At 40.1% G+C, this 19,770-nt stretch overlaps 2 protein-coding genes and 1 pseudogene across 2 annotated transcripts; 1 reads left to right on the top strand and 2 right to left on the bottom strand.

The window, feature by feature from the left end:
- Positions 1-4,414: 4,414 nt before the first annotated feature.
- Positions 4,415-5,287, top strand: LOC115232272. Its single transcript, XM_029802103.1, has one exon. It carries the CDS (start codon positions 4,415-4,417, stop codon positions 5,285-5,287), a length of 873 nt encoding a protein of 290 aa, XP_029657963.1.
- Positions 5,288-9,262: 3,975 nt separating this feature from the next.
- On the bottom strand, positions 9,263-15,388 carry LOC115232271 (annotated as a pseudogene).
- Positions 15,389-16,895: 1,507 nt separating this feature from the next.
- Positions 16,896-17,768, bottom strand: LOC115232269. Its single transcript, XM_029802101.1, has one exon. It carries the CDS (start codon positions 17,766-17,768, stop codon positions 16,896-16,898), a length of 873 nt encoding a protein of 290 aa, XP_029657961.1.
- Between the last annotated feature and the right edge of the window lie 2,002 nt (positions 17,769-19,770).

Raw genomic sequence — 19,770 nt, 5'->3', positions numbered from 1 at the left:
TTGTTGCTGACGGATAAAATACTCCAAAAACCTTTCCAATATTCCTATGATCGTATTTTACAGCTCGTTCCTGGGCTTCGATGTAATTGGACAGGCCTTCCTCCGTAGGAAAGGCAATTCCGTAGAGTCTTTGGAGACTTGGGTTGGAGGACAGGCCTTTCCAGAAGGTAGAAGAACACTACCATTAACAAGCCCGTCACATTAGTAATCATGCAGTGGATTATCCTTCCCGTGTCCCTCACGTGGGGACCTCTGCATAAATCCACCAATCCTCCACAACGATACACGGAAAATGTGTTCTCTTCAGGTTTATCACTGATTATCTCCAATTTAAACTGGTTGTACTGCAAATTGAAGCTTAAAAGGGCCAAACCTTGAATAATTCCTTTATTTCTTCTCTGTCGGCCACCATTCGCTCGAACGGGAAGGCCCGTTGAGAAATTTGGTTAATTATTGACTTGATCTCCCGAATTGCGGACTCGTCGAACGTCCTTTTAGAGAAAGTCTCCCCATTTGTTCTAAAATGATTATTTGGCATACTTTTCATCGGGAATGAAAAAATCGTAGAAAAAGTTCTTTTCTGTAGGAGGACCCACACAGAGGAGAGTCCCGGGGTATAATATTTCCGCGGCGTGGCCGAACACGTGGGCTGCGGAATGCCAGAACACCATTTTCCCATCGGGGTCATCGAAAGTGAGGAATTCAACGAAGGAGTCGGCTTCCAGGGGACGTTCGAGGTCCCACAACTCCCCATTGACTCTGGCCACAATGTATTGGTCTTGCAAGTCCCTGGGATAGAATGAGGCCGAATACTGGTTGGCAATTGAGAGGGGAGTCGTACTCCAGGACGTGCCGGGGACGACTGTGCCGTCGGAAGTGGTGACAGATATGGGACTTGGTGTATTTTTTTGGAGGGATTTGTTGTGTTTGTTGAGCAATTCGGTGAATTTCTGGTACCTCTCGGAGTGATAGTTGAGCAGTGGGTCAGACTGGAAAGATTAAGCTAAATATGTACAACACTAAAATCCATGTGATGTGAAAATGAGCAATTTTATAATCTGTTTTAATTCAAAATTAATACATTTTTAAAACTGGTTTAAAATAATAAAGTTGTGCCAAAAAATTATGGAACTCTTTATATTTTGACTAAATTTAATAATTCTTTTCAAAAATAATATTAAATTGGTGCAGAAGTAACATGCTGGCTGTCGCACGTGAGAAGTCTGCCCTGTTGAGAATCACAGAAAGTAGAAATCTTAAAAATTCACCATGTCTGATTACTAACATACCACGACAACATTCAATAAAATACCTGGGATTGCAAATTGAAGAAAATGGTAAATACACTGAAAATTCGAAAAAAGAAAGCAACAAACGCACTCTTTTGCTTAAGAAAGTTAAATCTGGAACCAGATACTTTCCTTTATGTTTTTAACACGGTGATCTTACCAGGACTTGTATTTGGAAAAGAGGCATGGTACTTCTCTAGAAAGAGGAGTTCCATTATCGGGAAGTTTGAGAATACTCGGAGACTGGCGTTAAAATCGCCTACTCCCAAAGCCTGGAATGCCCGATTCCCCCATGGCTCGAGGCTAAAACGCCTACGGTGGGGGAAATCGTTGAAAAAAGCATCAAAAACTACAAATTCTGGTCAACAGTCACTGGGACTTACCTGCAAAGGTAATTCTATACTGAGAGGTTGGGTCCCTCCTTTCTTTTTTGTTTCGCGGAAGAGGTCGGTGAGCAAGCCTTACCGTTTCATTAATTATTACCCCATATACTATCCCTTGTTACCTAAATAAAGTTGTTGATTGATTGATAAATTAGCTTTTTATTTGAAGTTTTTTGCACTATACCATCCAGCCCTGCCCGCTCACTCACGAGACGGATAACTGAGCTGAAGTTTCTGATAGCTTCAGCGAAAACTGACGTATTGATTGTTAACGAGACAAAGCTGAAGGGATCAAATAAAATTGAATTTGAAGACTACAAATCCCTTAATATCCCCTGGAAGACTGACGCAGTAATGGAAGTATGAGTCAAAAACGGAAAGATTATCAAAGTTAAGAACGTGTATCGTTCGAACTGGTTACAGGCGTTGGCTAGGTTACTGTCGGAGGTATGTATTCAAAGACTTTGAAAAGCTACCCGGCGGTTGTTAGGACATTCATAAAGAGAACAATCTAGCTATCCTAGCCGCTGACCTGAACGCAAAGAATATTGTCTATGGGTGTGAAGCAACCAATACGGACAGAGAGGTTCTTGAGAGTTGGTCTCGAAATCTCGGTTTTTTGATATGGACGTCCGAAGAGCTAAACCACTATCCGGACAGAGGCAGACCGGATCGCCTTTTCTCTCCTCTGCGTCTATTACTCCACTCTGTGATTGTCCGACAATCGAGCTGGATGTAGGAAGGGACCACATCCCGCAATCATTGAGACTAAGGACGAAAATAAATCTGACAGAGGACCTGTTTATTGGATATAATCTGTCGACTGTGAATTGGCATTTATTTGAGTCCTCCATGTGCTTGGGATTTAATACTACCGTGCTCCGTCCTCTTCGGACCATAAAGGACATCGACGACCTCGATGCCTATATAAGGTCATCAATTGTCGAATTCCTGGAAAGATTTACAGAAAAGAGAGTATTGAGAGCATTGGGACCTTGGTGCCGCCAAACAGACAACTGTCCATGCTTGTAACGAAGAAGGGCACCCTTTAGAATCGCAGGAGCCAGTTAAAAATTGAAATCGACAATCTCAAGATGATGGAGCTCAAAAGAGATGTGCCTCAGGGTTCTATACTGAGCCCGCTGTTATTTAATCTTTTTCTCGCTGACATCCCGTTACCTACGGGTCGATTAAGTAATCTCATTGTATACGCAGACGATATTCTCGTGATCGATGTCTCGAGACGGAGTGATCTGTCATGGCGAAGGCTCGAACCATACCTTGCAAGGATAATGGAATGGACTCATGTAAAGGGACTAACGCTGGCCCGTGACAAGAGCACAGTGTGCAGGCTGTCGAAGCGGAGGAGTGGAATGCACGTATAGACGGGGTCATCTTATGCGGTGACCTCAATGTGAAACACCCCCTTTAGCTCTCTAATCAGTTGGCGGATACGAGAGGGAAATCTCTACTTTCCCAATTGGATTCCTTAACTATCCTGAACAACCCATCGAGAAACACAAGAACCCCATTCAGAGGGACCGACAATCACCCGATGTAACTTTATGCTCTCCTTCTCTTGCATCATCTACGGAGTGGTCAGTCTTCTATGAAACGAGAAGCGATCACAACCCGATAACGGTGAAGATCAAAAGAGAAGTTGTCACCAGGAAAGTTCCAATTCCATACTATTACAAAGCGGCCAACTGGCCACGGTTCGAAGAGATATTGAACACGAGACTAAAAAATTGCAATCTGTACAACTTTAGCTCTCTCGACAAGGCCATTGGCTTCTTCTCGAAGATCATTCTGGAAGCAAGAGCAATGGCTATTCCTAAACGTCCACCTCACGCTGCTTGTAGTCGAAGGATATCCGGTCTGGCCAAGGCGAGAAATCGCCTCAAAAAGTCAAACCGAATGTCTTCTGACATAATTACCCGCATCCAATATTTAAACAAGGAATTGAAGACCAGTGAACACAGGCACACCTATTTGAAATGGAATCGCATTCTTTCTACCATGAACCGTAATCGTTCAACGGGTGAAGTGTGGAAAGCCATTCGGCACGTGGCCAGGGGGGACGCTCCCGAACCTTTTGAAGATTTTGATAAAAAAGACGTGAACAGCCTCATGAATTTCTATGCGAAAAATGCACACAAAGAGCACAGGAAATCCGACTCACTCCCCTCCAACAGAAGCCTAAAAAAACGGGCTGAACCGCTCCTCCTTTCGGTAAAGGAGGTGGAAGATACCTTGCACCCCACAAAATCTTCGTATTCTCACGGCCCGGACAAAATCCCGATCATTCTATTAAAAAACCTTGGTGTCGAAGGAGTCAGGTTCCTAACATCCATTTTCAACTATTCAATCAACAACAACGTGATTCCGTCAATATGGAAACAGGCCCTAATACGGCCGATACTGAAGCCTGGAAGACCAAGAGGGGACCCGGCATCTTTCAGGCCGATTTCCCTCTTATGTTCAATGTCAAAAATCCTGGAAAGACTGGTTCTTGGCAGAATAGAAGATTTCTTACCCGAAAGACATTTTCAAGTTTTTCTTTTTTTTAGTTCTTTCTTAATAAGTATTTATAATCATTTTTTTGTAACGAAATGGTAAATCTAATTTTCAAATTATAATTTTATTTCTGTAATAATAGTTGACCGAATTTTCATAAATATTCACCAGTTTCAATCGCATTTAACAATGTTTTTTTACAAGAAATATAAAGTCCTGTTAATCATGTCTGTTTTCCTCATCATACTATATTATCTTGTATGCCCAAAAAAGCCGGAAACAGTAAACAATGAAGATTTTGTAATAGTTTCTGGCTACTACAATCTTGGGGAATTTTTGAAGCCAGGCGGAATTCGGAAGCCTTCCCAGTACTATGAGTGGATTTATAAATACGGGTTTGTGAAAAATCACATTGTGTTTTTCTCGGATAGCAAATCTTTTCTCGACCAACTGTTAAAGGTCCGAAAAGGAAAACAAACCACTGTCATTTATCTTTCTCGTTGGGAGTTGATTGGATTTAAAAATATTCAGAAAATACAGGAAATATTCACTCTTCCGGGTTATGGAAAGCACCCACTCCAAACGGGTAATTTCGAGTATTCGGCAATCGTGAATTCCAAACACGAACTGGTAGAAAGAGCCATTCGAATGTTTTCAAATACGTCCTCGTATTTTGCATGGACAGACATGGGGTTATTGCGTAATACCAAACCTCAAATGGACTATAGTTTTACAACTTCCAAATACATTGACAATAACAGCATTTTCTTCTCCCAGGTAAGAGATTTTCATGAAAGATCCATGGATATAATCACCAAAGACGCCCTAGAGTGGGTTGGGGGTGCCATGTTCGCTGGTCATGCCAAAGTCTTGTTCCAGTTCTGCGAAACGTACAAAAAATTATTTTATAAACTCCTGGACCTCAATTTAATCGCTACAGACGAACAAACTCTCTACATTCTCAACACACGTGAAGGACGTGCTCTAGCAGACAATAATGTCAGTATACACGTGTACAAATGCGGGTTTTTCGGACTTTACACTCTCTTTTCAAATGTCAAAACTACTGACAAATGTGATTTCAGGGAAAAACCATAAAAACAAAAATAACTAGTTGATACTAATCAAACAAGTTCTTTCTAAATTCATGTATTTTGAGTTTCTTTTTGTTATGTGACATGGGTAATCAGGCCCCTATGGGCAACCTTAAAATCTCACAGGGATCATTTAGATAAAATAGGGACTCGAGATTTTTTGAAACCTCGAGTCCTGACTCGTTAATTAATGGCCTCGAAAAAGCAAAACTATGATAATTATAATCATAAAACAGACTATAGACGTCAATAACGGATAGAATCCATTTGTATTCTCACTCGGATACAAATCACTTTTTCTTAATATACCCTTCTCGATAATGACTGTGTGAGGATTGGCGTAGCAATACGCTTGGGACTTAATGTCTGTTCGGGGGGCCAATGCCGATGCGGTAGTAAAGTCGATACCAAAGGACTACATCCCCTGTCATGCAGAGGGAGTGCTGGCCGTGCTCCCAGACACTCCGCTATCAACGAGACTATTTCGGCTGCGTTACAAGCAGCTGGATTCCCGACAGAACTGGAACCCGTTGGGCTTGACCGTGGAGACGGTAAACGCCCAGATGGAGTCACCATTTTCCCGTGGAGTAATGGGAAATGCCTCGCGTGGGACTCCACGTGCACAGACACCTTCTCAAAGACCAATATAGTTGACTCCGCGATCAGTCCAGGCTCAGCCGCTGAGAAGGCTGAGGCACATAAAGTTCAGAAATATTCCAACCTGTTGGACAACTTCATCTTCTCCCCAATATCCGTAGAAACCTCCGGGGTCATGAGCCAAAAATCGTTCGAACTCGTCGGGGAAATCGGGAATCTGATCTCGAGAAGACAGAGAGAGCCTCGGGAGAAGCAATGGTTGTTCCAAAGAATATCCATTGCGATCCTGAGGGGCAACGTCTTCTCGATCATCAGTAGCTTTAGATTGTAATAATTATTTTCGGGTGTTTCTTTTGGGTAAGCCATTTTTAAAAGATAATTCAAATCCAATTTTTAATTAGAATAATTGATTAATCTGCACTCTTCCATATATAAATTGCTATATTCAATATTGAATACCTTTTCTGCGGTTGCCACAGAAACACGTAAAAGGACAGACTGCCCATAACGACATAGTTGCCCATGTCACATAATGGGTGATCAGACCAGATCAGATGGGTGATCACATGGGTGATCAGACCCCTATGGGCAACCTGGCCTTTACGTGTTTCCATGGCAACTACATAGCAAATATTTACTAAAAGGCCAACTATTATAAATTTTTGAGAAAATGATGTTTTATATTTGAACCATGCTTGCTTTAAAATAGTAAAATTATTTACAACATTAGCAAATTATAATGTGAATTATTTTTATTTTTGATAATATAAATTGCAACATTAGCAAATTATAATTTACATCAAATTTTTTGCAAAGTTTGTAACAACTTTAACTCTAACCTTAACCCAAACCCTAACGTTGGCAAATGACAACATAAATATATTCAAAATCTGAACCCTAACCTTAACCCTAACGTTGGCAAGTGACAACATAAATATATTCAAAATCTGAACCCTAATCTGAACCCTAACCTTAACCCAAACCCTAACGTAACCCTAACTCGAAATTAAATGATGTTTCTGCTGACGATTCTTCAGACATTTTTGACAAAATTGGAAGCTTTTTTAACCAACCGGTGTTTGCTTCGAGCATTCATATCCTCCGGGAATATCCGATTAACGTTTCCTTAATTTGATTGTATTCGTTAATATTTCTGACGTAACCCTTAAACCCGACATCACAAAGTGTGAGAGACCACGCTGTTAAAATTAATATACTTTTGGGTAAGCCATTTTTAAAAGATAATTCAAATGTAATTTTTAATTAGAATAATTGATTAATCTACACTCTTCCATATATAAATTGCTATATTCAATATTTAATACCTTTTCCGCGGTTTCCATAGAAACACGTAAAAGGACAGACTGCCCATAACGACATAGTTGCCCATGTGACATAATATCTTCCATAAAAAATGGTTTGTTTCGTACGATTCATACGCTTTGGACTGGAAATAGTTTGATCCTTTTGGATCTGCCGGCTTTCTGCGTGTTACCCCGAGGGACTATTGTGGGGCAATTCTTTAGTAGATACAGATCTGGTAACTCCATTAGAGCGTCCTCGTTGACCAGATGAATAGCTCATATATTTTGTTAAGTTTCAAGAAAGAATGGAGTCTGATCTAAAATAATTAATTATATAATTTATATTTATTTAATCATTTTGTATTTCAACAGTAATAGTTAACAGATAATTGATTGTTGGTAGTATACTTTTAACCTACGTGGTACTTTCCAAAATAAGTATAGATTCGATAAATAGTCTTGATAAATGCAAGAAAATAAAATTGTAGCTGAAAATAAATTAATCCTAAGCCTGTCAAGTCTATTTTACGGAAAAAAGACGAGTTCGTTCCCAAGTCTACCGAACAACCACGAGAAGACCCTGCGAGTGCCACATCCATACTCCCCCAGCCCAGATCAATTCTACGCAAAAATCTGACTAGTAATTGCCACAAAGACCCAGTGGTTGTGTTTTGTTGACATTCCAGTCCATTCTCAAGAAGACAGCAACCCTCTCGTCCTCCCCAGAGGTTGTTTGATTTATCATTCCCAGCCTAAATCCATTCTACGTAATCCTACCGAGAATTATCCCAAATGATAGTTTTCTCTTCAAATAAAATTTTTTATTTATTTCTATACTGTGTTTATTTTCCCTCCATTTTAGAGAAGAATGTATTAAGTTTATTTATATATTAATAATATAATTTATGTACTTTATATATTAGTTGAAATAAATTGTATGGTTAATGTAGGGCGGTTGACAGTTGGTTCTACTGCACTTTTTGTGTGTGATTTGCAGTCAAAATTCGCGCCTTCGATCAAATATTTCAAGGAAATTGTTACTCTGGCGAACCGTCTGGTGTGTTGTGGGAGAATAATGGAAATGCCCATTCTAGCCACCGAGCAGTACCCCAAAGGTAAGTCTTGTATCCCTCCTTGTAGGCCTGGGGTCAACTGTACCTGAAATCGACCTGGGGAGTTCACCAGTGTTTGCCAAAACAAAATTCTCGATGGTGATACCACCCGTGTCGGAGTGGTTGATGGAGCAATGTTGGTGACTTGTCTAATATGAGCAGCTCAAGTCAAATCAGTGGTGATATGTGGAATCGAGGCACATGTTTGTGTCCAACAATCTGCTTTGGACTTGATTGAGGCGGGATATTCTGTCCACATTCCTGTCGATGCGGTTTCTGCCAGAACAATGACTGACAGGCACGCCCTTTCTTATTCTGTAGAAAATATGCTTTCTCTCGCATGGCCAGTGCTGGGGCATATCTCACCACTACTGACAGTCTTATCTTCGAGTTGTGTCGGGATGCCTCTTCTCCACAGTTCAAAACTATTCATAAAATTATTTATGACCCCCCTGCTGACTCTGGACTCTGTTAATTAATATTGAAATTAATTAATTAACTTATTAAGGATTAATAAATAAATAGAACTATAATCTGGTGATGTGTTCTAATGTGTCATTATCTCGTAATGTAATAATGCATAACCTGAATAGTATCATCTGAACTAACAAATCTCCTAAACAACACTCCACCTAATCTCCGACTTATCAAAATTGTGCTGTCGGATGAACAACTAGTCCTGAAGGACACTCGTCAGTGCAGAGTGGGGTGCGAATATGAGTGGGACTTGTGTATTCTCCCCGAATGCAACGACTCGGAACCCGCTCTTCTGCTCATTCGCCTGGATACACAAACCTCCACCTCCTACCAATATGTCCTCATCACGTGGATTCCCCAGTCCACTCGTAACAAGATGATAATGTCACTCGCCCAAAGCCATCTCCTCCGAGTATTCGGCCGTGAAAGGGTTGCCAGGGTCATCCCCTCCGCCTCTGCCCACGTACTCCTCACTCGACATGTCCCAGGAGGACGTATCCCTGGCTGCCTTCCAAGCACTGTGTTCTGGGTGCACTGAGGATGCCTTGAGTGCACAGGAGAGGAGTGAGCGAGAACTGGACAGTGCGGAGGTTGAGTGTGTCCCTAACATAGAGGACTGCCATGACCACTGCTGGGTTATCCACCTCACAGATCAACCTCCCGGTCGACCAGAATGTGTTGCCTGAATTGAACAAAGTGCTCAAAAAGGAAGGAAACCTCATTCACTTGGTTTGTCTGGATTCTCATTCAAGGACGTGGATTTGGGGAGGGAGACCATCGTCTTCTTGGCTCGCACTTCCACCAGTCTTGCCGAGTTGGGACGGATGGTGGACAAGAAGGGATTCTTCCTATTCAGATATGACCACCAGAGGGATAAACGTTCTCAATCTGTCTATGGTTGGTGGGATTATATATTTATAGTGTTTGTATATATTGTTCCCGGCAATGGGTCTTCAGTTAAAGAAAGGATGACGCTTGCCTCGTCCAAGGCTGGACTGTTCAAGTACATTTCATCCATCGGGGTGGACAAACTATTCCCGGTACTGTCGGGGGATCATCCCTAGTGCGAGTTGGAGAGTCTGGAGGAAATGACTGAGGAGTACATCACCAGTCTAGTCTACCCGGAGGTCGATATGTCCATTAAGACGTACACTCGACCCACTGGCCCTAAGAACAGAGGGCCAAGGAGGCTATAACTTATTATACTAATAATAAGGACATTAATTAGTTGTGTTAGTTATGCATCTGTCAAATAGTTCACTCCGGGCAGTATTTTCCCTATAATGTACGAGTGAAACCCACCCTCCAGCAGTTCTAGAGCGGCACCCCCTCCAGTACTGACCATGCTCATTCTCGCAGTTATCCCCAGATTGACCAGAGCAGTTGCTGTGTCTCCTCCACCTACTGTGCTGACCCTCCTATACCTATTATGGAGACTGTCCCTCCCTCTGTCGCCTTCCCTACTGCCTCCGCCATCAGCCTGGTCCCTCTCTCAAAATTAGGGAACTCGAACACTCCCGGAGGACTGCAATTGTCAGCCCACGACTACCCATTCCACACGATTGTCCCAGCCCTGCCAATCACACCACCAAATATATCTGAGGAGGATTGACCAATATCAAGCCCCAAACAATTGGCGGGAATTCCTGACTCAATTGTACTTTCTGTCCTCTCCGCCAATTCTGAAAACTCGGAGGCGACCCCAAAGTCAACAGGGAGGTGAATGGTGACCCCATTGGCCTTCGCCTTCCTCCAAAAGTCGTGAACCTTCCCTGCCCCCTCTTGGTCATACATCGAGGACCCAATCTGGTGATTACTGGACTATACCTCCATTTTCTTTATTTCCCGGAGAAATGTGAAGCACATCCCTCCCCCGATTATCAGATCGTCCACTATTCCCAGAAGGTTGTCGATTATTGGGATTTTATCCACCACTTTTGCTCTAATTTGTCACTCTGAAACACCACCCCCCCAAAATTGCTACAAATGGACGTTTGGGACTCTCCAACGCACACGCAAAATAATCAAGCTCATTCTTTAGTAAAAACCCGGCAGCTCTTTGTGGTAACCTGATTCTTGTCATCGAACTTCCGGTGTGAGTGCACGTGCAACCTGTGAGGTCTGTGGGCAGTCCCGAAGGCATCATTGACATAAACATCTCCATAAGTCGACAACTCGTCCCCAAAGGCCTTCATTTGCTCTTCCGAGGCAGTCACCTTGTGAATTATTCAATCCACACTTTTTTCCCGCCCTCTGAAATTCCCTTCCCCTCCTCCTCCACGTGGAATCGCAAGTTCTCGAGAAGTATCACTTTTGGCGGGCTATTAGTCCTGCATACGTCAGCTCCGAGACAGTCGGGGACAAATGTGACATCCCTGGAATAAGGAAAGGACTGACATTTCCAAAAGTCGGCTCAGTTCGGTGGCGACTGGCTTGAGTGAATATTTTAGATTGGGCAACCCGTCAGGTCGTCCCAAATGGCTCATCAATACGACGCACGTGGCCTTGTTGTCCAAGGCGTATTTAATGGAGGGAAGGGCAGCCACAATTCTATATTGTGGATAGCCGACAACCTTTGATTGTTAGTTATATGTGCCCCCTTCATTGGTACATTGAAATCTACTCTGCCTATTATATTGTTTTATATACCGCATTAGTACTCGCTTGCCTTCTAAATTTAATTTGTCGATCCCTAATTTGCTTAACTTCATCCCCACTAGACACGATTGTACAATTTTTATTTAAGTTTTAAAATTCCGAAATTTTTTCTTGAATTTTTACTATTAAAATATCCAAATACTATGGGAGGTGGGAGATCTAGTGGACCACACAAGAACATAACCTAATCACCAGAATGAGGTGTGCTCAAGTTGGCTGATATTAAAGTAAACCGATGTAAATATGAGTGACTTAGAATTTGGAACAAATCAAGTTTTTAACCACTTCATCTAGGCCCAACTTTTCCGCTTGTCTAGGAAATATGTCCTCGTCGAGGTTATTATGAGCAAATTTTAAATTATTTATTAGCACCAAAAACACCGTCATAACCATATTTAACTATTTCAGGTGATCCCAGCCTCTTTTAGAAACCTTCGCATCTTTTCTCTGTGTTCTACAGCGCATCTCCATTTGAATATTGTCGATTTTTTGACATTTGTATATGCCTGATTGCTTCCCCATACTGTACATCCGTAACCAATTGCCGGTTTAATGTATTGGGTGTATAGAGACTCTAATCCGTAAGTTCCTTTGGCGTCTTCCAAGTTTCCAAGAAATGCTTTAAGAAAGTTTAGTTTCTCGAGAATTCTTGAAAAGTTGATTCTTGGCCGTATTCGACATTTTATTCCTGAAGCAGCCTTTCAACATGGCTTCGAGGGCACAAGATTGGTGGGAGGGGAGAGGCCCAGTTATTTGTTCATTTTCGACAATTCATACTCCTTCTGGAATGCCAAAACTGTCACATTCCTTGTACACTTCTCATAACATAATTATTCACTTAGTTGTTAAACCTGTATAGACCACGTAGTCTGTTAGACCTGTGTAGACCACTGGTATCCTTTGTCATAACACTTATCAATGTAGACCGATGGAAACCATTCACTGTACTAGTGGTACTTCTAATTCTGGCGGAAAATGTGATGGAATGAGTATAACTTTTGTGACTCTTATGAGGCAAGGCGAGACAAGATGCAGTCTAAACTTCGAGGGCAGAAGAAAATTCAGTCAGTTCGAAGTATTCGGATATGATGAACACCACATTCCTAATAATTAGTCAAATTTGGCGTTTAAGATAGCACGATTTTCAAAATACAGTGACTCCTCTGAAATTGGCCATTTTTGGTTCCACGTGTTTTTGTGGTCAATTCGAGAAATGGCCAATTTGAGAAATAAAATCAATCTTTCTAAATGAATGTTATATGTAATTAACAAATAGTTATTAACTAACTAAATTTCCGGCCTCGTAAATGGAAACACAGTTTCCACGTACTATGGCCAAGGAAATCCTTTCGAAAAGCCACTTGGACTCGCGTGGGTCTCCCCGTTTATGGGAGACCATGCGGCCAAGCTTTTTTAGAAAGGAAAGAGACTTTTCGCCGATGACGCCGGAAGTCTCGACGGCGATGGGAGTGAACAGATACCGTTCAGAGAGCTCCTTGTACTTTCCAATCTTCATCTTCTCGGTTTTGCGAGAGACTGAGCCAGGCTCGACAGCTGAAGAAGGAAGGTTGAGCTCCGAGAAAGTGTCTGAACACGTCGCATCCCATAACAGAGACTTGCCGAACTCAAACGGGAAAGTCGATAGGCCGTCGGGTCTTTTTCCGTCTCCCCTCGCAAGCCCGACGGGTTCGAGGATTGATGGAATCCCAGCGGCCGTGAGCCCCCTCTGAATAACGTCGTTAAGTGCTGCATGGCGTGGTGCGCGCCCTGCACTGCGACGACAGGAAAGGGGATGTAGACCAAAACGGTCAATGACAGCACCACAACGACATTTGTGTATTTCGCAGATTTCCAATCCAAGACGCAATGATAAACCAATTCGTAGGCAATCTTTGTCTAATAGGTTACCGGTGGAAGGGACAGGGAGAGCATCCAGCCAGGCCCCACTCCCTGTGCAGCAGCCTGCGCGGAGACATGCAAGTCTGTGCTGATCGAAATTTTGAAAACCATGCCTCTTTTTGAATTTATGAAGGTATCCATTTGAGTTTTTAAAATTATCCAGTTTTGATTCAGCTGCGAATAAATTAGCCTTATTTGAAATTAAAGCATCATTAAGAACGCCACCTTAATCATAAATTAGTACAAATTACCTTTAGACTCAATCGAATCCATCCATTCAACTAACATAGCATCAAGCTGTGGGAACTTGAGTCTATGCGCATTTTTGAAGATAGATTTTGTTTTTTACACTCTTTGAGAAAAAAATCTTTTTTCAAAATAATATTATTAATTGTTTTTCCGGAAATCTTCTTTTTAAACAAATGGGAAAATCTATCAGCCAAATACTGACATGAAACATCTTCATTTTGATTTTTATAAGTTAAAATCTGTATTTTTTGATATAAGTTAAATTACCATGAGAATTGTTCGAAGACATAAAATAACTGAAATTTTATTAATTTGCAAATTATATAAAATATATTTTAAAATTTATGGTCAATTTGAGAATTGGTCACTTTCAATGGAAATTCGAATTTTTCTTAAGATAATTTTATAAGTGTGGTCAATTTCAGAGGTGGCCAATTTCAGAGGAGTCACATGGAGTCTTGTCACTGGAAATATATGCTTGTCATTTTTGTTGCTAAAATGGAAAATGTCTCAAATGGACATTTTAATATGCCGATACAATTCATAGAAATTTCCAAGTTTTATTTTATTTCTAACAAAGCATAAAATATTTTATCGGTTAAGAATCCGGAAAGGAAGAAATATAGCTTGTTTTAGAATGTCTACTTTTAACATGAGCAACCTTTCCTTTGACAGTTCTTTCGGAATGGTGCCCACAAACACGAACAGAACACCCAAAAATGGAAGATCAGAAAAACTTAGTGGCATTTCAAAGCCTTGTGTAGTAATGAATCTGACTGGAGAGCAGTTCACAATCGACAAAGACGTATTTGTACTGAAAAATTGTTCTTAGAAGAACACATTAGCACAAACTGTGTTGAACATGTTCTGTGACCAACACAGAATAACGGACTACAACTTTTTCTCCTTCTACGTTATTCGGGGATTCAGTGAGAGAAAATGGCTAAACATGGACAAGCCAATCAAAGGTTTCTGTGATGGTCAAATATTTTAGACGAGATTGTGGTGTTTGGGGTCAAGTATTATCCCCCTGACCCCACCAAAGTGGGGAATGAACTGACCAAGTACATGCTGTGTCTCCAACTCCGGAAAGACATTGAAGAGAACAAAATCGAATGTTCTTTCGGAGTGCAGACACTGTTAGCCTCCTACTTCTCCAGAGTGAGTTGGGAGAGTACCAAATGACCGAGGACTACCAGAAGAAGGCCATCAATCACGTTCTGATGGATAATCCCTCGATGGAATACTTGGCCACCATTCGGGAGGCCCACAAAATGTTGAATCAACTTACCAACACGGAGGCCGACGTGCACTTCCTCGACATCGTCAGAAAACTCCCACGCTATAGTTTCGAATTTTTTGAGGGGGAAGTAATCGACGGACTGGCAGTCACATTCGGAGTGGGCTGCATTGGAATTGTGATATATTTGGACAGTCTCAGGATGTTCCGATTCACGTGAATAAAGATTGTCAAACTGTCGTACAGAGGACTCCACTTTATTGTCAAGTTCAGACAAAAAGGCACGTACACGACCCAAACATATCGAATGAAGGATCAAAGACAGGCCAAAAGTTTATGGAAGAGGTCTGTCGACAATCACGTGTTCTTTCGACTGACTGCCAACCTGCCCTTCCGGAAAGGAATTCTGAACACATTGAGGACTGACCAATTTCTGCTGTCTTTTAGACCAACTACTAGACACACAAATCGTGTCATTACTAATAATACTTCTGCCAATACTGACTGTTCTTGAGGTCAGCCAAGTTCCAGTCGACGTCTTTGTCGGGAAAATTAGTTCTCATGCTCATTTCGGACATTCACTTTCACAAAATTGCTTATAAATTGTGTCTTTACTTAATTTGTAGCACGTTAAATCAGTGGTTCTCAACGGTGGGCGATTGCTAATATTTGAAAAATTAAAATCTTATGTTAGAAGTCAATAATTTTTTATTTCTAACCGTGATTTCTAGTTATCTTTATGGGTCGTGTTCAAAAAAAAGTCAGAATGTATAAATATGAATACAGTGCAACCCCTTATTGGGGCGACCCCGGACGTGGGGCACCCTCGGGTTTTGGGGCAATTTGAATTTCTATTAGGAGCTTTTCTGTTTATTCTTTATAAGATAAACCCCGTTATGGGGCATTTAATATTTTATATATTTTTTAGTTATAATTTTTGAATTTTATTTTATAATAACTAATAATAACGTGTTTCTGTTGTTTTGATGGATGTAATTTTGATGGATGTGAAGGTTCTGAGGGCTTCAGAGAACCCGATAATAGTGATAAACATTCATTTCTCGACAAGGTCGTTTTGGATCGATTAATTTGACAATGGATCGATTAATTCAAAAGTACAAATTCGGAGCGAAAATAACGGATCATTTGCCGACAAGTAAAGACTAAAATTGTTAAATGAAATTAAGAATAAACATCTTTTGGTTTTAAATTAACAAAACGTTAGTTTTTTTCGTTAATATTAGAAAACCCCTCTATCTGGGGAAACCCCTGTAATTCATAAAAATGTAATTCATTTGTTTATTGTAGGTTTAAACACTTAAATGATTCATTTGCATGGATCTTGGTTGTTATCGACGTTTTTTCTAAATTTGTGTTTACACGTAATCTTGTCAATAAAAGTGGACATGAAGTGTCCAAAAATTTTCTTGAAATTTTTTTACAATTTGGCCCTTGTCAAATATTGCAGTCTGACAATGGGACTGAATTTAAAAATGCACATATTCATGAATTGTGCAAAAGATTTAAGATTAAGCAAGTCCACAGCAGGCCAAATAATCCCAGAAGCCAAGGAATTGTGGAAAGGTTTAATCAAACCTTAACAAGATCCTTATCGAAAATGATGAAGAATGAAGGGGATAAAAATTGGACAAATCACATAAGTGAAGCTGTCTATTTTTATAACCCTACCTAATAACAGCGTAAATGTAGAATTTAGGAAAAACAACATTTAGGCAACTAAAAATTTTTTTCTTTCAGAATGAATTTTATTCTTAAATTCAGCAATTAAGAAAAATTCCCCGTGATATACAAAAACTCAAATAGAAAATTTTATATCAACTCTTAAAAAGCAAGTGTTGTCTGTTTAGTAATAGAAAATACATCAATTCAATTCCTCCTACTAACAAAAATGATATTTTGGATATTGTTTATTCAGGACAGTAAAGCTATAACGCTTTTCACATTTTCATAAAAATTGTTTGTGATCAAGATGAAATCAAAATAATAAAAAGAAACTTAAAATACATGAATTTAGAAAGAATTTGTTTGATTAGTATTAACTAGTTATTTTTGTAGTTATGGTTTTTCCCTGAGATCACATTTGTCAGTAGTTTTAAAATTTGAAAAGAGAGTGTAAAGTCCGAAAAACCCGCAATTGTACACGTGCATATTGACATTACTGTCTGCTAGAGCCCGTCCTTGACGGGTGAAGAGAATGTAGAGAGTTTGTTCGTCTGTAGCGATTAAATTGAGGTCCAGGAGTTTATAAAATAATTTTTTGTACGTTTCGCAGAACTGGAGGAGGACTTTGGCATGACCAAGGAACATGCCACCCGCAACCCACTCTTTGGCGTCTTTGGTGATTATATCCATGGATTCTTCGTGAAAATCTCTTACCTGGGACCAGACAATGCTGGTATTGTCAATGTATTTGGAAGTTGTAAAACTATAGTCCATTTGAGGGTCGGTATTACGCAATAACCCCATGTCTGTCCATGCAAAATACGAGTACGTATTTGAAAACATTCGAATGGCCCTTTCGACTAGTTCGTGTTTGGAATTCACGATTGCCGAATACTCGAAATTCCCCGTTTGGAGTGGGTGCTTTCCATAACCCGGAAGAGTGAATATTTCCTGTATTTTCTGAATATTTTTAAATCCAATCAACTCCCAACGAGAAAGATAAATGGCAGTGGTTTGTTTTCCTTTTCGGACCTTTAACAGTTGGTCGAGAAAAGATTTGCTATCCGAGAAAAACACAATGTGATTTTTCACAAAACCGTATTTATAAATCCACACATAGTACTGGGAAGGCTTCCGAATTCCGTCTGGCTTCAAAAATTCCCCAAGATTGTAGTAGGCAGAAACTATTAAAAAATCTTCATTGTTTACTGTTTCCGGCTTTTTTGGGCATACAAGATGATATAGTATGATGAGGAAAACAGACATGATTAACAGTACTTTATATTTCTTGTGAAAAAACATTGTTAAATGCGATTGAAACTGGTTGATATTTATAAAAAATCAGTTCAACTATTATTACAAAAATAAAATTAAAATTTGAAAATTAGATTTACCATTTCGTTACAAAAAAATGATTATAAATACTTATTAAGAAAAAACTAAAGACAAGAAAAACTCGCTCATTCCTCAATTCGAATTACTCAAAATAATTAACTGACTTTTTTTTTTTTTAAATGATAGTTTATTGTTATGAAAGCAAGAAAGAAATTAAAGATAGCTAAGTTAATTAAAGGCCTCACGAGACACCCGACCAGCCTCGCGAGGCGTCAGTTTAGAATTGTGTAATTGGCAAAGGCGTCAGTTTAGACTTTTACGTGCCTCAAGTGCTAATATACTTCACTCTTGCAAATTGCCCATCTTGCAAATTGACCATATTAAAAAAAATTTCTTATAAAAAATCATATTTTCCATATGTATGTTCCAAAAGACAATACCAAGAAAAACAATAAATAATATGTCGCACTTTTTTTTTTTTTTTTCATTTTTTTTTATTAAACTAAAATAATTGTTAATTAAGTAAATTAATGATGTTAATCTTTGATTGAGAGGACGCGCGAATAGATAGCAGTTTCGCGATATCGCGAGCGAAATGCGCTGAAAAAGCCAACTAGACTCACGTCTCTCGTGACTCTTCTTTGAGATCATCAAGCCGATTTCCGAAAGGAACTCAAGAGCTTTTGGGCCGATTATCCCGCTCGTTTCGAAAGCCAGGGGGACGAAAAGGCAGGGTTCTCCAATGAGGCATACTTTGTTCTCTCAATGAGGCATATGTCGCACTGGCAACCTATCAATTAACAAGCAAGCCAGGCGTGTTGGTCCAGTAGTGACTATCTAATCTAGGGGTGCGCAAGCTTTTTGGGTTTGCGGCCGCATTATTATTATTATTAGAACCAAGATCACCGTCCAAAACATAAAACTAATTAATCAGGTGATCCCGGCTTCTCTGAGGAGGGTCCTCAACTTTGCCCGGTGCTCCTCCCTTGTCCCGGCACAATTTCTGTGAGGGCGCGGTGGTGGTGTTTTAGGCCCTGTATCCCCGAGGTTTCTTCTCAAGATTTCATTAAATGGGGCGATGAGTAGATGTTCGTTCGGTCCCTGCAGTGCTTTTCGGAAGCGATCTTGAGTTTTCTCGATTTTAGCGCGGTTCGTTCCACTGATAAACCCTCCCCACGCCTCACAAGCATAGCTAAGGGAGGGTTCGATGAATTGCCGGTATAAGGCTTGTCGTGCGGGGAAGCTGATACACTGTCTGCATTTACGAAGAAACACTTTCAAGATGTTCAGTTTCTTCATGCACCTCGTAGTAATATTATCGACTTGTTGAGAGAAACACATATGACTGTCGTAAGTCACCCCGAGGATTTTCTGAGATTTTTGAGTCACCCGGTTTGCGGCCGCATAGCATTTATTTTTCTTTCTCTTCCACGGCCGCACATTTTCTGCATTATTTTTTCGATATTAATATAGTAATTTTTTTTAATTATTAAAAGTGACCGCATAAGTTGCCCATTGTCATCGAGACCGAATGAGTTCTTGGACAGGAAATGCTCTCGTTCATCAGCGACATCATATTATTAAAATAAATAATTATTTCATGGAAAAAAGATAAGAAAGAAGGAAAATTAATTAAAAGAAATGTATTATACAAGTTATTCTAATGACGGCCAGGATCTTTGGTATTTTTTGCGAGCTTATTGAAATCCACTGGTAGGATAGATATCATTATGCGCAAACATGACTCTAAGTTTGTATCCGTTATCCGAGATCTATATTGACTTTTTAAATATTTCATTTTGGAAAATGTAGACTCACATAAATATGTTCTTCCGAATACAACGAGAATATTTCTTGCCAATAACTGATTTATTGTTATACTCTTCTGAGACATATTCAGTTAGGCGTGCAACAAATCCTTGTTTTCTACCCA

The sequence above is a fragment of the Octopus sinensis genome, unplaced genomic scaffold (assembly GCF_006345805.1).
Source record: "Octopus sinensis unplaced genomic scaffold, ASM634580v1 Contig20285, whole genome shotgun sequence".
NCBI lineage: Eukaryota > Metazoa > Mollusca > Cephalopoda > Octopoda > Octopodidae > Octopus > Octopus sinensis.
The sequence above is the reverse complement of the archived record's forward strand: the minus strand, read 5'-3'. Positions and strand labels throughout refer to the sequence as shown.